The 18,309-nt window shown below is 36.9% G+C and overlaps 1 protein-coding gene across 8 annotated transcripts in view; it reads right to left on the bottom strand.

Moving 5' to 3' along the window:
- Positions 1-14,963: 14,963 nt before the first annotated feature.
- APLP2 (amyloid beta precursor like protein 2) overlaps positions 14,964-18,309 on the bottom strand; it is a 90,386-nt gene continuing 87,040 nt past the window's right edge. For all 8 annotated transcript variants that reach the window (XM_007495132.3, XM_056794624.1, XM_056794627.1 and 5 more), the window contains 2 exons: positions 17,958-18,113; positions 14,964-16,454 (listed from right to left, as the gene is read on the bottom strand). In XM_007495132.3, the coding sequence (XP_007495194.2) occupies positions 16,353-16,454; positions 17,958-18,113 (258 nt within the window). In that variant the 3' untranslated portion in view covers positions 14,964-16,352. The remainder of the gene's footprint in view (positions 16,455-17,957; positions 18,114-18,309) is intronic.

The following is an 18,309-nucleotide window of genomic DNA, read 5'->3' as shown; positions in this document are numbered from 1 at the left end:
GAATAAATGGGAAATAATTAAAAGAGAAAGCACTGGAATTAAGAGAAGGGTTAGGGAAGGCTTCCTGTATAAGATGGGGTTTTAATTGGGACTTAAAGGAAGTCTGAAAGGTCAGTAGAGAAGGGAAGAGTACTCTAGACATACAGGACAGCCTGAGGTAAAGCATGGATCTGAGAGATGCAATCTTTTTCATGGAACAGCCAAGAAGCCAGTATCGCAGAATCAAAGAATCTGTGTCAGGGAGTAAGGTGTAAGAAGGCTGGAAAGGTAGGTTATGCAGGGCTTTGAAAGGTGGAGTGCTCTGTCTTTGCTCCTGGATTAAATCTAAAAATGGGTAGATCTTCCTACTTTTAATTAGGGTGTTTACACTTTTGGTGATTAAAATCTAAAAATAGGCAAGGGTTACAATTTAATCTTCACAGTCAGGGGAGAGTTAATTATTTTCATTTTCATAATTAGGGAAAAGTTAAATTTAATCTTCATAAAACTCAGCAGTGGTATGGCTGGAACAAAGGGCAGACATTGCTCTTTGTGATGGCAAAAAACTGGAAAATAGGGGGGTGTCCATCAATTGGGGAATGGCTGAATAAATTGTGGTATCTGATGATGATGGAATACTATGGTGCTGAAAGGAATGATGAGATGTTGATCTAAATCTGATTTTCCCCATGCTGTGTTCCAATTTTCCTAGCAGTTTTTGTCAAATTCCATATTTGTTCATATTCCAAAAGTTAGGATCTTTGGGTTCATAAAAAATTAGTTTGTGGAGGTCATTTACCCCTAGTCTATTCCATCAATCCACACTTCTGTCTCTTAGCCAGTACCATATTATTTTGATGATCATTGCTTTATATTATAGTTTAAGATCTGATACTGCTAGTCCATCATCTTTCACATTTTTTTTCATTATTTACCTTGATATTCTTGGTCTTTTGTTCTTCCAGATAAACTTTGTTATAATTTCTTCTAATTCTATAAAAAAGCTTCTTGGTAGTTTGGTAGGTATGGCACCAAATAAGCAAATTAATTGAGTAGGATTGTCATTTTTATTATGTTATTAGCTCATCCTATTCGTGAGCATTATGGTTTTTCCAATTATTAGATCTAGTTTTAATTGTGTGAAGTGTTTTGTAGTTCTGTTCATACAATTCCTGTGTTTGTCTTAGCAAATAGATTCCTAAATATTTTATATTGTCTAGAGTGATTTTAAATGGAGTTTCTCTTTCTAAGTCTTGCTGCTGTTTTGTTTGAAGTATATGCTGATGATTTATGTGGGCTTATCTTGTACCCTACAACTTTGCTAAAATCGTTAATTATCTACACTAGCTTTTTAGTTGGTTTTCTAGGATTCTTTAAGTAGATCATCCAATCATCTGCAGAGTAATAGTTTAGTTTCTTCATTACCTACTTTAATCCCTTAAATTTATTTTTCTTCTCTGACTGCTACTGCTAGTGTTTCTAGTACAATGTTAAATAAATTGAGGTGATAATAGACTTCCTTGTTTCACTCCTGATCTTATTGGGAAGGCTTCTAACTTTGGACCTATACTTTAAAAAGTTCACTTTAGGGGCAGCTGGGTAGCTCAGTGGATTGAGAGTCAGGCCTAGAGATGGGAGATCCTGGGTTCAAACCTGGCCTCAGACACTTCCCAGCTGTGTGACCCTGGGCAAGTCACTTAACCCCCATTGCCTAGCCCTTACCACTCTTCTGCCTTGGAGCCAATACACAGTATTGGCTCCAAGACAGAAGGTAAGGGTTTAAAAAAAAAAAGGTCACTTTAGTGGCTGAACGAGGATGGCCTGGAGTAGAAAGAGAACTGAGGCACGCCGACCCATCACTAGGTTACTGCAATGATCCAAGTGTGAGGTGATGAGGACCTTCACTAGGATGGGGCATATTCAAAAGATGTTACAAAAATGAAATGGACAGGTCCTGGCAACAGATTGGATGGTGCAGGGGGAGATAGTGAAGCGTCCATTAGGATTTCTAGGTTGCTAGCTCAAGGAATTGGGAGGATGGGATTTTCTTGAGTTTGAGATACTTTATATCAGCCTCTTCCCAATGTACCCCACTGCAGAGAACCTTTCCTTATTACAAAGAAAACCAACCAATTAAGCAAATCCAATCAACTGTTCCTTGCAGCATATGCAGCACTCTATATCCATATATCCCTGTTGTCCTAATGTGTGGAAGGAAGAATATTATATCATCTGTTGTACAAGTCCCAAGTTTGATAAATTTGATTGATCTATTAATTAATATAATCAATCTAATTAAATAATTAATCTGATAATCAAACAACTGCCTTTTATTCTTTTTAATTTGTTGTTGTATTCTATTACTGTTGTTATAGTCTATTATTCTACTATACTACTGCAGGTAGGGGGCGCCAGAGTGCATATAGTGTACCTGTCCCCTGTACCTGTCCAAATCTTCCAAGTCTCTCACTCCAGTCAGGAATACCAGAGTTTAAATCTGGTCCCAGAACCATAGTGGGTGACCCTGGGCAGGTAATTTCCCCCTTATTTGCCTTGATTTCCTCATCTGTAAAATAGGAATAATAACACCTACCTCCCAGGGCTCTTGGGAAGACTAATTGAGAATAATTGTAAAGGCTTAACAAAAGTGCCTCCTACACAGTGTTAGATAAATGTTAACCGTTTATTACATTGTTATCCTGATTCAATTTTTTTTGTTTTACATTAATGCACATGAATCTTTCTACATCTCCTGAATTCCTCATCTTTATAATTTCTTTTGTTGAATTTTTGTTAGCCTTTCTTCAATGAGCATTCATTTTTATTACTAAGTATTTGCTATAACAAAACATTAAATTAAGCCAAATGTTAAATTTAAATTTAATCAAAATATTAAATTAAATGTTCCCTGCATGGTATAGTATCGTATTCCCTGTCCATTCAGGTTGTAAACCCTTCTGAATGCATTTTAACTATTTTTTGGAATGGATTTGCTAACTCTAGATGAAAGAACTCCACTAACATAAGGCAGCTAGGTAGCCCAATACCAGGAGTCAAGAACCAAGTTCAAATGCTGCCTCAGACATTTACTAGCTGTGTGAATAGACCTAGCTCCCTTCATTTCCTCTTCTGTAAAATGAGTATCATAGTAGTACCTGCCTCTTAGGGCTGTTGTGAGTATAAAATGAGATTTGTGAAATGCTTTGCAAACTTTAAAGTGATATGTAAATGCAGGTAGGCAAACATACTTGAGATGCAAAGTTGTTACTTGTTCAGGGTTACCCAGGGAGCATGTCAGGAACAGGACTGGAAACAAAGACTTGAGGCCAGCTCTCTGTCCATTAGGTACCACTGCCTCACCTCCAATGAGGGATAAGAACTGAGCACAACACTCCCAGGAAGTGTGATCTGTTTGGGGTTAGGATAGAAACCAGTGGAATTATCACTATTTCAATTTATATTCTTCTACAAATGGAGCTGAAGATTGTCTAAGTTTCTCTAACATCTGTGCCACAATGTTGACTGATGTTGAGCTTGTGAATGAATACTCTCATTTGCAGGTAATTTTCATATGAACTATTATAGAGCCACATTTCCCCCATCCTGTATGAGCAAGTATATTTTTAGAACCGAAGTGCAGGACTTTACCACTTATATCTCCCATCTGTCCACTATTCTCTGCTAACATGCCAACTACTACAGTTTAAGCCCCACCTCATCTCTCACCTGGATTATTTTAACAGCTTCTTGTTCTCTCTTCTTGAATTCATCTTTTATACAGCTGCCAAGACAATCTTTATAAAGCATAGAGCAGATTCTTTTTTCTATTTCTCCCCATATTATATGTCTTTTTCTCTCTCCTGCTCAAAAATCTTCAGTAGCTCATCAATTCCTCTAGGATAAAATACCAACTCCTTAATTTTGTATTTAAAGTCCTTGCCAATCTGATCTTTCTCATTTTACTTCCTTCATGCCCTCTACCTTCCAGCTAGTCTGACCTCTGCTACTCTCTGAAGCTGAATTTTCACCTTCTGCCTCGGAATGTGCCTAGAATGCATTCTCTTCCCTTTTCCCTTGGACTCTTCAGATTCCTCCAAGGCTCAGTCCAGATGTCACTGCCTATGCAAAAGCTTTGTTATCTACCTTGTTCTCAAAGTAGCTCCTATTTACCTATCTGTGTACCTGTCCAATTCCCTTTGCACTTTGAGGGCGGGACCTGCTTTTGATGCTCCCTACATCTGGGACTTCAGCAAAGTCACTTCAATTCTTTGGCTTCCACTTCTTCATCTGTAAAATGAGGTGGAAGGTACTGGGTAGCTGATGAGATAGATGGTTTGAACATTTCTTTCTAGCTCTAAAGCTATGATCCAGTCCTCATTATACCATCTTACCCATAAAGATGTTGGGAGAATTTGTCAGATACTTGTAGGGCTCTTCTTTACTATCTCTTTAGATAGCATGATGCTCACCTTTTTAGTGTGGAAGGGGAAAAATTAGCATTTGGTCATTTTGGGGACATATTCCTACACAGAAAGCTAAAGGGGCTTTAAAAAAAGATAATCTGGCACTACTGTTCAGAGCAGAGCAAATAGAAACAGGAAGAAGAGACAAGCAACTTTGCTATATTCAAAATATAGCTAAAACAAGGTGGGGCAGCTTGGAAAGGTTTCAAGAGATTTCAAATGTGGGGACTGAAATTGTGTGGGAAAGTGAAGGGGAGATCTTTTATTCCTATCCTTTGTTTTTCTCTCAATCCATGGCAATCCAATTTGTCAAAGGCTTTTTCAAAGTAAAAATAAAGCATGATTTATGTATCTTTATGCCTATGTATCTCCAAAACAACAAATAGATAAATCGGGCATGTTTCCCCTATTTATGATAAGTGATCATTCCATGATAATTTCAACCAGTTTCTCAGATATAGGCGTGAAACCTAAAGGGTTCCAATTTCCTAAACCTTCTCTGGAGACCTTATGAATAAAACTAACGTTGGCCCAGCAGTTGTTTGCTGCTACCAGATTTTTCCTGGGAAGAATGTTTGTTATTTAATATATGTTGTCCAAAATATTTTGGCAACCCAACTGCTTTCCCCAAGGATTTTAATTTCTTTCCATTTTTTTTCTTATACACTATTTTTTCATCTCTTCCTCCTAAGAAACCAATCAACCATTTATTAATTACCTGCTCAGTCTTGAGAACTCAAAAACAAAAGTAAAAATGTGCCTGCCTCCATTGATCAATGGTGGTAACCTTCTGGGCGGTACTGAACTTAATCATCACAATGGCTCCCTTCAAGCCCTGAAAACCAGAGAGAACAGAAAGATGATCTTTCCCAGTTCTAGAATTGGAATTAAGGGGGTAAAGGATGCTAGACAGTGTGATTCTAACCATGTCTTAGGCAAGTTTAAAGAAAGTGAGGGCTGGATCATTCTATTTTCAAATTAAGCAATTAAACATGATATCCTAAATTCCCCTAGTTCTAAAATTATTTGAATTTCTTCTCTCTTCATTCCCCACTCCCCCTCCATTAGCCACCTTAACTTAATATAGCTCAAACAGGAACTGTTCCTACAAAGAGACTTCCTGATCCCGATCCCTTCAAAAGTATACATTGTTCTTTTAATGTCTCAAGCCAAACTAAAGCAAGTTTCTCATCATGGTAACTGAGAATTTGCCTGTACCATAGTACTGATCACCCACGTGATCTGATTTGAATACCTGCTAGAATCTTGGCTTGTTAATAATTACAGATGGGAAAAATTCATCCGAGAAACCTGTAGGCACCTGAGACTAGTCGAAGGTGGCAGGACCACATTCTTGTGAGGTCAGAGTATGAGTCATAGAAGCAGAAACTACCAGTAAAGAATACAACTTTTCCCAATACCAGATCTGGGGGGCGGGAGGCAGGGCAGCTGTGCTATGGGTATCAGGATAGAAACTGGCTTAATGTAAAGCAATTAGATATTCTTGGAGGAAGCATATACACTAAAAGTGCTACCTACATTCGTATAATGTTTCACTAGTTAAACATGAAAAGCCATAAATTTAGTATGTGAGTAGTTATTCAACAAGATTGACTCATACACATGTAGGGGAAGGTTGGCTCATTCAGGAGAGTGTGCCAGCTGGGACAAGACTCTAGGGTTTTACTACTGATTGGGTAACAATGGGAGAATTACTTGGAATGAAAAAAATCTCCGTTCATTTAGGAACCCCCCCCTCCCCCCACCTGCCAATGAGGAAGCTAAAAGTCTACAAAGTTTCCACTGTTTACTCAAGGCTATTATGTTGACTAAGGTGAGAACTTAAAACTCCTGTGGGCTGTCCCATAACCCTACCCAACCCCACATTAGAAAAAGTCCAAGTGTACATATGCATGCTTTGCAATGCAATTTTTGTCAGCATTTAATTTCTACATGGCAATATCATTCACAGAGCTGAAAATGGAATTCTGAAAATCCCAGGATCCCATTGGATTGTAATTATAAACCTACCCCAATTCATGAGTAAATTGGAAGGATGTGGGCCCTAGTGACTTCCTAGGTATCTTTGATGTCAGATAACCAACAAATGCTAAGTATTCCCGCCCCGTCAAAGTTCTCTGGATGTGAGGTCAGCCTTCTAGTGACGTTCCCATGGTCAGCTGGGAAAACTTTTTTTCCTTTTTGAACTTCATGGATGGTCCTAGAAGTGGCCAGTGTGGGAGGGAGGGACTGATGTGCAAACACTAGCACAGCCTGTTAGACTGGTTCCCAGCTAAAGTTCTTCCTGGATAAAGTCTCAAACTGCATACTCCCTATTTTAGGGAATGCTTCTAAGCGCTCCTTTAAAGGCATGAAGCATCTGTCATAAGGTTTATGCTAAATTAAGAGTGGGTTCTCTAAACTCTATTGACAACTGGCCCAAGGACGTGAATGAGAATTTTCGATGAAAGAAATTTAAGTTATCAAAAGTCATGAGGTCCCATGCAAGATGGGACAAGCAGCAAATACAGTGAACTCTTCCAACATAACATCACAAATCAAATTTTGAAGCAGCAGAGACAACAAAAGGTTGGCGTGAGACATTTTTCCAGCCCAGGACAACTTAGGAGATGAGTGACACTGGGGTGGATGCCGCCACAGGGCACAGCACAGGATACACTAGCAGTAAAACTCGGAGGCAGCTCGGGCAGCAGCAGCAGTAGCTTCTGGAGGTTGGACAACTGGTCTGAAAGAGATGGCTAAAGATCTTTTGCTGGCACAGGATGCCCGCTGGCACTGATTGGCGACTCTGCTCATAAGCAGTTCTGGGTCATAGGCCAGGGAGGAAAGTGTTTATGGTCAGTCACAAGGAAGTAGCAGTCCTGGTCAAGGTTACAGGGCCATGACATAACACTAGCACTTCTGGCTGCAGGAGAGGGAAGAGCAGTTTCTGGGCTAAGAGAATGCTAGTGATTCTGGCTGCAGAGAAACACAAGCTTTTCCTGGGTTAAGAGGAGAGCAGTGACAGAGCCTGTTAGACCGGTTCCTAGTTAAAGTTCTTCCTGGCTCCTTTCCTTGGATCACACCACTTTGGAATGTAATAGATGATATTGATGGGTATATTTGATGGGTAATAGATAACTAATAGATCAGGTAGTTATCTTCCTTTGCCTACCCTCCTCCCTTTTATACTTCCCTTTCTCCTGCTTCCAATCTCCCTTCCTCCCCTCTTCTTCCCTTAAGTTTCCCTTCCCTCTTCTTCTTCAGTCTCCTTCTAAGTCACTCGGAGTGAGCTATGATGTTTCAGAGAAAATACTCTTTTCTTTATCTCAAGTAAGAGTTTATTGGGGAAAACAGGAAAGATAGAGGATAAGGTAAGAGGGTTGGAGGTTTCTCTATTATCTACCACGAGTCTTGGGTTGTAGGATATTGAGAGAAATGGCAATTCAGTTACTACCATGAAAAAGAGCCAGTCAGAGAGAGATATATGGACTACTGTCCTTCTTTTCTTCTGCCTTCAAATGAGCCAGGCCACTTCCAACTTGATTATCCCAAGTTCCAGAGAAAAGCCCAGTTTCTTCCTTCAAAGTCACCATCAGCCCAAAGACCTCAAAACCAGTCACCATTGGCTTGGCTCCAAACTGCTTTTCCTGGTAACATTCATTCTCAATGGAATCCTCATTTGACTGACAGCTGACCCATCTCCAGCTTCTGTCCTTTGCATGCCTGCCTCTTCCACAGAAAGCACTAGAAACTTGCAGACCCCCAGAACTAGTTGTGTTAACAATAGCACAAAAATGTCTGAAGCTTGGGAATGAACCTTATTCATCCCTAAGGGAATAGAGCCAATTTTTAAACAAAAAGTAAGTTCAAAATCAAGAAATAGGCTAGTAAAATGAGTAAACAGCAAAACACGCACACACACACACACACAAGACTATTAAAATTTACTAAGGTAGCAGGGAAGACCAAGACACAAACTTATAAAAAGACAACAGATACAACAAAGCCTCAAAGAAAAAAAATACTAATTAGAACCAAGGCCAGCAAGAATTCCTAGGAAAGTTAAAAAAATAAGAATGGTGGAGGAAAACTATGAAAAGAAATTAGAATTATGTAAGAAAATTACAAAAAAAAGTATTAATAGCTTGGTAAAAAAGGTATGCACACACAGACATAGACACATATAAAATACTAACATCTTAAAAAAACATAATTGGCCTCATGACAAAAGAAGAACAAAAATTCACTAAATTTTCAAAAATTCAAAAAAAATTCACTTTCAAAAAGACAACATTGGCCAAATGCAAAGAGGTATACAAACTTGCTAAAGAAAATAATGCTTTAAAAATTATAATTGGGTAAGGGGAACCTATTAACTCAGTGATACACCAGGAAACAATAAAACAGAGTAAAAAAAGAAAGAAAAGAAAATGTTAAGTATTTCAGTGGAAAAAACAACTGACCTGAAAAATATATCCAAGAGGAAAAAAAATCTAAGAATTATTGGACTTTGAAATCATGATCAAAAAAAGAACTTAGAAATCACCTTTCAAGAAATTATCAAGTAAATCTGCTGCCCTGATATTCTAGAACCAGAGGGCAAAATTGAAGAATCCATTGATCTTTTCCTGAAAGAGATCTCCAAATGAAAACTCCTAGAATATAGCCAAATTCCAGAACTCTTAGGTAAAGAAGAAAATATTGCAAGCAGTTAAAAAGAAACAGTTCAATTATCCTGGAGCCACAGACAGTATAACAAAAGATTTAGCAGCTTCAACATTAAAGGATTGGAAGGTCTGGAACATGATATTCCAGAGGACAAAGGAGCTAAACTACAACCAAGAATCACCTCCCTAGTAAAACGGTACAATACTTCAGGAGAAAAAAAATAGTCAACGAAATAGAAGAGTTTCAAGCATTTCTGATGAAAAGACCATAATGGAATAGAAAATCTGACTCTCAAATGCAAGACTCAAGAGAAGAATACAAAGGTAAACAGGAAAAAGAAATCAAGAGATTCAATATGGTTAAATTATTTATTGATATCTCTACATGGGAAGGTGATGCTTGTAACTCCTAAGAACTTTTAAATATACACAGAGGGCAAGGGTGTGAGTTGAATAAGATGGGATGAGAGCTAAAAAAACAAAAGTAAGGGGTGGAAAAGAGGAAGCACTAGGAGAAGAGGGAAGGAAGAAATAGAAATGGAGTAAATTTTATCATATAAAAGTCATGAAAGTGTTTTACATTAGAGAAGATAGAAGAAGTAGGGGGAGTGTGCTTGAACTTTGCTCTCATATGAATTGGTTCAAAGAGGGGAAATTATATAGATACTCAATTGGATCCATAAAACTATCTTACCCTACAGGAAAGTTGGAGGGAAAGGGATAAAAAAATGGGTGGGGTTGACTAAAGAAAGTACAAATTGGGGAAGGTGATGGTCAGAAGCAAAGCTAAACTCTTTTGAGAATGGATAGAATGAAAGGAAAATAGGATAAATGGGAGTGAAAATAAGTACGGAGGATAATACACAGTAATCATAATGGTGAAATTTTTCTTTTTATAAATCTCTAATCAAGGCTTCATTTCTTAAATACATAAGAGAAATGAGTCAAATATTTAAGAACACAAGTCAGGTAAGTGGTCAAAAGATATGAACAAGCTATTCATAGACAAAAGTAATTAAAGCTCTATAGTTATGCCAAAAAAGCTCTAAAAATCACTATTAAAGAAATGCAAATTAAAATAACTCTTAAGTACCAACAATCCCATACTTATCAGATTGGCTATTAAGACAGAAAAGGAAAATGACAAAATTTGGAGGGGATTTGGGAAAATTGCGATACTAATGCACTGTTGGGGAAGTCTTGAACTAATTTAACCATTATGGAGAGCAACTTGGATCTATGCCCAAAGAGCTATAAAACAGTACATACCCTTTTGACCCAGCAATATCATTACTATAGCTGCACCTCAAAGAGATAAAAAACAAAAAAAGGAAAAGGACCAATATGCCCAAAAGTATTTTAAAGCAGCTCTTTTTATGGAGGCAAAAAATTGGAAAGTGAGAGAATATCCATCAGTTGGGGAACAGATATGCTAAATTGTAACATAGGATTATGATGGAATGCTATTGTGCTATAGCGAGCAAGAAAATTTCAGAGAGCAAAAAACCTGAAAAGACCTACATAAACTAGCATAAAGTGAAGTAAGCAGAACCAGAAAGCTGTACAAAGTGACAGCAATATTGCACTATGAACAACTGTGAATAACTTAAGTTATTCTCAGAAATACAATGATCTAAAACAATCCCAAAGGACTCAAGATAAAAAAAAAGCCAATTACTTCCTGAAAAAGAACAAATGGAATCTGAATCCACACCAAAGAATACTATGTTTCACTTCCTTTCTTCACTTTTTATGAGTTTGTGTCCACAGAAGGACTAATATTGAGAAAATGTTTTATGATTGCACATATAAAATCTGTATCAGATTATTTACCATGGAGAGAATGAGAGACTCAAAGTTTAAAAAAAAAAGAATCCCATTAATCTCCTGAAGGGGATCAAAAAATGGTAACTCCTAGGAATATTATAGTCAAATTTCAGAAAACCCGGATAAAGGAGAAAATAGTGCAAGCAGCTAGAAGAATTCAAATATTGTGGAGCCACAGTCAGGTTTACACAAGATTCTGTAGCCCACATATTAAGGGATTGGAAGACTTGGAATATGTCATTCCAGAAAGCAAAAGAACTAGAATTACAAGTAAGAATAACCTAAGCAGCAATACTGAGTATAATCTTTCAGGAGGGAAAAATGGATACTAAGTGAAATTGAAGACTTTCCAAGCATTCTTGATGAAAAGATCAGAGCAGGGGAAAAAAATCTGGTATTAAAACACAGATCTCAAGAAAAGCATAAAAAAATAAACAGGAAAACAAAAAGATAAGGGACTTAATCTGTTTAAATTATTTAGATTCCTAAACAGAAATTAGATACCTATAATTAAGAACTTTATAACTATTAAGACAGTTATGTCTATATAGACAAAAGGAATAGGTGTAAACCAGTTATGCTGGGATGATCTCAAAAAAAGGCAAGAAAGAGGGGTATATTGGGAAAAGGGGGAAGAAAGGGAAAATGGGGATATTTTCTCACATAAAAGCAGCATTCAACAAAAAGTGTTTATAATGGAAGGGGAGAAAAAAGGGATGGTGTAGGAAGCAATGCTTAAACCCTACTCTCAATGGAACCGATTCAAAGAGGTAAGAAAAAATATATATAATACAAATACACACACACACTCAACTGAGTAAAGAAATCCGTCTGACTAAATAGGTAAAAAGAAAGGGAAGACGATAAGTGAAAGGGAGGAAATGACAACAAAAGGGAGGTTCAAATGAGGTAAGGTAGTGGTTAAAGCAAAATGAACTGCTGCAGGACAAGATGAAGAGAGAAGAAAATTGGATGGAGGGAAATATGCAATCATGATAACTGTACATGTGAATGGGATAAGCTCACCAATAAAAGGGATACAGATAGCAGAATGGATTACAAACCAGAATCCAACAATATGCCATTTACATGAGATACACTTGAAACAGAAAGACAAGAGTCAAAAAGGAATGCTAGAGCAGAATCTAATATGCTTTAGCTGAACAACAACAAAAAAGACAGTGTAGCAATCATGATCTTAAACAAAAGAAAATAGATCTAATTAAAAGAGATCAAGTAAACTACATTTTGTTAAAAGGTTCCATAAACAATAAATATAAAATTTTATATCAAGTTTCATTTATAAGGATCAGAGTCAAATTTATAAACAATGAAAATCATTCTGATAAAATAAAAAAGGAAACAAATAGGCAGCTTTCAAAAGAGAAAACCAAAGCTATCTATCATCAAATGAAAACATTTTCTAAAATCACTATTGATTAGAGATATGCAAATTAAGAAAACTCTTGAACACTACCTTATATTTATCAGAAATAATAAATGCCAGTTGAAGGAAAATAGCAATAAACTGCTGGTGGATTCAAGAACCACTCAAATAATTCTGGAGAACAATTTGGAACTATACTCCAAGAGCTATAAAACTGTGCATACCCTTTTACTCAGCAATACCACTATTAGGTCCAAAGACACCAAAGGAAATTGACCTCTATGTACAAAAATAGAGAGCAGTTCCTTTTGTGGTTTCAAAGAATTAGAAACTAGAGGGATGCTAATCAGTTGAGAAATGGCTGAACAAGTATTATTTAATAAAGTATTATTATAAGAAATAAGGGGGAGGTTTTAGAAAAAAACATGGGAAGACCTATATGAACTGTAACAAAGTGAAATGAGAAGTGGAAGATTATAGTGCACTTTAACAACAATATTGCAATGATAAATTGTGAAAGGCTTGACTCCCTTGGATGAATACAATTATCTAAAACAATTAACTCAAAGGACTCATGACAGGAAAATGTTATCCACCTCCCAAGAGAGAACTAATGAAACTCTAAGAATGCTCAAAGTATAATTTCCTTGCTTTATTTTTTTGCAATGTGCCTAATATGGAAATATATTTTTCATGATTTCACATGTATGATTGATGCAATTTTATTTGCCTTCTCAATGGGTAGAGAGAGAATTCTGAGAATTTAATTTTTTAAATAAAAAGAATGTTAAAAAATAATAAATTTCATTTTGAAATGCTCATATGAAAAAACTGCTAAAAAATCATCAATCATCAATCTCATAAGTCATCAGATTGGCAACATTAACAAAAAAGGAAAATGTCAACTGTTGCAGGGACTGTGGAAAAGCAGGCACAATTATCCACTGTTGTTGGATCCATGAATTGGTCCAACTATTCCAGAAAGCAATTTGAAACTATTAAACTGAGTTATTAAACTGTGTATACATACTCTTTTGTCCCAGTGATATGACTACTAAGTCTATACTCTAAAGACTTCAAAAGAAAAAGGGCCCACATAAACAAAATTATTTATAGTAGCTCTTTTTATGGTGGCAGAAAAGTGGAAACTGAGGGGATCTCCAATTATAATCAACTAAGGAATGGCTGAACAAGTTGTGATATGCAAATGTAATAGCATATAATTGTGCTATAAGAAATGATGAAAGGGAAATTTTTGAGAAACTTGGGAAGACTTATGTGAATTGATCAAAGGAAAGAGAAACAAGCAATTAAAAAATTGTAAAAACAAACACATTTTGAAAGACTTAACAACTCTGACCAAGCAATAATCAATCACTATTCCAGAAGATTCATGGTAAACATGCAAATCAACCTCTTGACAGATAGGTAGGGTCCAGATCCAGAATCACGATTTTTTTTTTTGATCTGGTAATGTAGAAATCTGTTTTGTAACACGAGCATTGCTATTCTTTCTTTTTCAATTGGGGTTGAAGGTTGAAAAGGAAGATTTTAATTCAATGGAGAAAAAAATGTAATCACTTTATTCCCCCCCCCGAGCAGATTCTGCTAGATCAGTGCCTCAAATTTCCTTCAGATTTCATTCCTGTAAGTTGCACTAGAAAAGCACTCAAGGGAAAATAGCATACTGAAAAGGATAATGGAAGTCTTGGGAGGTATTAGGAAGCCTGGATTTGAGTCTTGGTTCTTCCATTGTGAATTTTGTGCCAGTCATCTTCACTTTTTTAGACCCCAGGTTTTGTTAGACTAGTTAATTTTTAAGACACCTTTCCCCCTACACTATTTGGATTGTCTGTGTATGCATGGAATTTGTGGTAGGTCAAATAAGTAAACAATACCACCTCCTTCATGACCTTGAATGAGAGGTTGGGGACCTCTAGTGGTGGAAAGCTACAGGCTACAGAAATAGGCCTTGTTTATTATTTCAGATATCAGGCCTCAAAAACCCAAAAAAGTATTTCAAGATGAACATTCATAAAGCAGATTTCCTAATTTTTATTTTTAAAAATGTTAAAGAGACAGTGTTTGTGGACAATGTTAATCAGGGATTAAAATCCTATCTTTGACACTTCACACCTATGTGAACCTGGGCAAGTTACTGAACTCCTTTATATACCAAACTAATCAAAGGCTAAGTGTGAATCTACATTAATGAAGAGAGTTCCCCAATGTTACATAAAGATCTTCTAGATTTGTGTTGGCAAACCTATGGCACACATGCCAGGAGGCTGCTCCCTTCCCCCTTTCCACACACAATTGAGGACATTTCTCCCATCACCCACTCTTCTGCCCAGCATCCCAATGGGAGTGCTTGCTTTCTCCCTCCCCTGCCTGGGGTAAGACAGGGCAATGGTTGCAGTTTGGGCACTCAGTCTCTAAAAGGTTTGTCGTCACTGTTCTAAATATTCAGCACAGCAAACTGTCCACCACAGTAACAGTTCTAGGCTCAGAACCTATGGATATCTTTAAATAATTAGACTAATCTAAAACACTCCAATGAAACAATCACCTTTTGTGGAAAGATACAAACATTAAGGAATAAAAATAAATGCTAATGAATAAAGTAAGGAGTCTCTCTGGAAGTTAAAGTGTTTATTGATGTGTTTAAACTTTGTACATTCCCCACAGACCACACTAAGGAGTTTGCAGGTTAAGTTTAATCTGTGCATAGTGGGAGAGACATGGATGGGAAAAGGGAAAAGGGGGAAAACCCAAAGTCACAGGAAAATAGAAAAAATACACCACAGGTTACCAGAACCTCCAAATTTAAAAAAAGCTGTGAGCATCAACATCAACTATACAAGCATTACAAAGACATGATGGTGAATGCAACAAAAATTGTCACTGCTCTCCATGGTGTCTATAGATCCAGTTTTCTATAAAAGTTGCAGTATCCTTTTTCCAAATGAAAGCAAACATTCAAATTTTGTTATCCAATGACCAATGGGGTAGGGAGAGTGTTATAAGCAGCCTAGCCCCTCGATGACTACGCATCTTCTTCAGGTGGACACCAAATAACCTGGTGACAAGGGTAAGGGAGAGGTAGTGAGGTGAAAGCATATTTAAAAGGACAAATGCCAAAGAAGGCAAAAATTCAAAGCTTTGTTCAAGGAAGGTGAAAAGCCAAATATGAACTTGCTTTGTTTGAGGAAAGGGAAAGAAAGTTACAAATCAGATCAGAGAGGGATGGCAGAGCACTGAGCACAACTGCACAGATTTAAAAGAAAACAGATTTTAGAAGGAAAGTGGTTACAGCTACTCCCCTATCTGTGTACATCATGCTGGCAAAAAGGACTTGGCAACACAATGTTAGGTTCTTCAAATGTCCTGGTGCATGCAAACACCAAGTTACCCAGCAGTGGAAGCACCAGATCACTAAGAAACTAGTTCTTTAAAAAAGGAAGGTTGAAGAGATGCCACATAACGTGCTGTAGTGGCCGAGGACCACATCTCTACCTTTTGTTTGATCAGTTTGCAACTTTCCACAAGTTCATTTAAAGGAATACTGCTTTTATATATAAAAGCCAGAATGATAAATGAGCTACAAGTTCATTTATACAATGCAGCTGGTACAAATGACCTTCATATACAGTCTATCAGAAATAAAAATCAACATCTTCCATTTATATAGAGAGCTTGTGTGAGACAATACAATAGAATTGGATTTTCAGATTAATTTAAAAAAAGAAAAAACTACAGTCATATATCTGCAATAGATCAATTTTCATTTCATTTAAGAAGATTTATATATCATATAGTTATATTATCATTTTTCACCCATTTAAAAGAATGGAAATTGCAACTCTACAGTAGTACTTATAGTCTTAATGATCCAGGAGTTCTGAATGTAAGATGAAATCCTCTTGAAGCAACAGTTGGTCAGTAGTTGATCCAAAACACTGGACTCCTTTTGGCCCGCCTTTTACCATCTTCTTTCCCACCAGGAGTGCTGCATTTTCACATCATTTAAATCTGCATCTGCTCCAAGTATTTGTAAGTTGGATTCTCATAACCATGATTCTGCATTTTGTTCAGGTGGCGCTCCTCAGGAGTGAGCATTGGGTCAACCTGGAAAAGGAGTGGAGAAGAAGAATCAAGGCTACACAATTTAAAGTAGCTGAACTTTCACATCTATGACAGTGGAAAACTACCACCTAACAGGTGTATCTGAATTTCCTTTGCTCAAGGAGATGTGTTTGAAATAATTAAATTCAGGATCCCAAACCTAAGTTAGTAATCTATATGGTAAATAACATTAAATTTCCTCTTTCAATAAGGAATAGTGGGAAGATGATCCAATTATGAGTAAGGAGGAAATATAGAAAGAGAACCTTAGGGCAGCTAGGCCTTGAGATGGGAGGTCCAGGGTTCAAATCTGACCTCAGACACTTCCTAGCTATTTGACCCTGGGTAAGTCACTTAACCCTTATTGCCTAGCCCTTAATGTTCTTCTGCCTTAGAATCAATCCATAGTATTGTAAGGGTTTAAAAAAAATTTTAAAAGAGAGAAACTACTGTGCTCATTACTCATGTGTACTGAATTATGCTTCTTTCTTCTAGTAGTAAAATGTAATATTGGAAATCTTTATTGCCAATTTATAATCTATTCTTCTCAACCCGTTCCACTCTTCCACCAAAAAAAAAAAAAAGCATACTGCCTAATCTCAGAAAACAAAATAAATCTCTTAGCCAAATAAATACCCTTTGTTCCCATGGAAATTTCCTATTATCATTCCAATATGCAAAATCATAATCTCAACTAATATTTTAAATCTTAATCCTTGTGAAATAATTTAGCAACTCAAACAATGCTCAGGGAACAGCTACTCTACAGAACATATGATGGCGAGTGGGATACAAAAATGAGATGGCATGGGGTTTCTGGCTCTTATGAAACCTAGAGATAAGTGCATCAGAGGGGTACAAAGAAGGAAAAAATTAGGAAAGACTTCTTAGAAGCTTTTGTATTCCCTTGGGATTTAAAAGATGAGTAAGAATTCAATAAGATGGGGAGAATATTCCAGGTATAGAGAACAACATGAGATGGGATCATGATGAAAGAGGCACTACAGTGTAATGAAGAGGGCACTAGGATAAAATCATGCCTAAGAATAATGGTTTAAAGGGTCACACTTACTAGCTGTGTGACCCCAGGACTTGTTTTCTCATCTACAAAATAAGTGAGTTCTATTTGGTCACCTTCTAGCTCCATGTATAGGACACATGGGAGTAAGTAGTCTTATTTAGCTACTCATGCACCTTAAGGAAAGATAGAATCAAGCTTGAACTTTTATCTAGTAGATTCTGAGAATAGAAGGGGAATGATTACAGATGTTCATAAAAATAAAGTGCATGCATGGTTCTTAGGAAAAATAAACAGTTTGGGTTTGGACAAATAAAATCAGCTGTGAGCACCTTTTACATAAGATTTACTAATTTAATGAATAATGCAATTAAAAACAATATGTCCAGTACTCGTGAGGTTAAGATGATAAACTTCTAAGAAATATCTCCTAGGAAAGACTAGAAGCCTAAAATCAAATCTAAGTAACAGAAAGCATGGCTTCTTACCTCCACAATCCCATGGCTGATGGTGCCATACTGCCTTTTCCTCAGCATCACCAGGCTGATGACGATGACAGTGGCAATGGCTACTGCAATGACCAATAAGCCAATGAGAGCACTACTGCTGAGGCTGAAGTCATCTCGTAGTGATCCTTCAGACTCCTGAAATAACAACCCACCAAGAGGGGAAAAAACCAGCAAGAACCCTCAGGTTACCTTCTGTACATGATGAACATTTCCCTAGGAGCTCGTGCCCCACTGAAGGCACTCAAGTAATGTTTGTCTATAACAAACTATCACATCTCTCCCTTATATATACTGCACACATACCAAGGCTCTCAATCAAACGAACATATTT

Source organism: Monodelphis domestica, chromosome 4 (genome assembly GCF_027887165.1).
Source record: "Monodelphis domestica isolate mMonDom1 chromosome 4, mMonDom1.pri, whole genome shotgun sequence".
Classification (NCBI taxonomy): Eukaryota; Metazoa; Chordata; class Mammalia; order Didelphimorphia; family Didelphidae; genus Monodelphis; species Monodelphis domestica.
The sequence above is the reverse complement of the archived record's forward strand: the minus strand, read 5'-3'. Positions and strand labels throughout refer to the sequence as shown.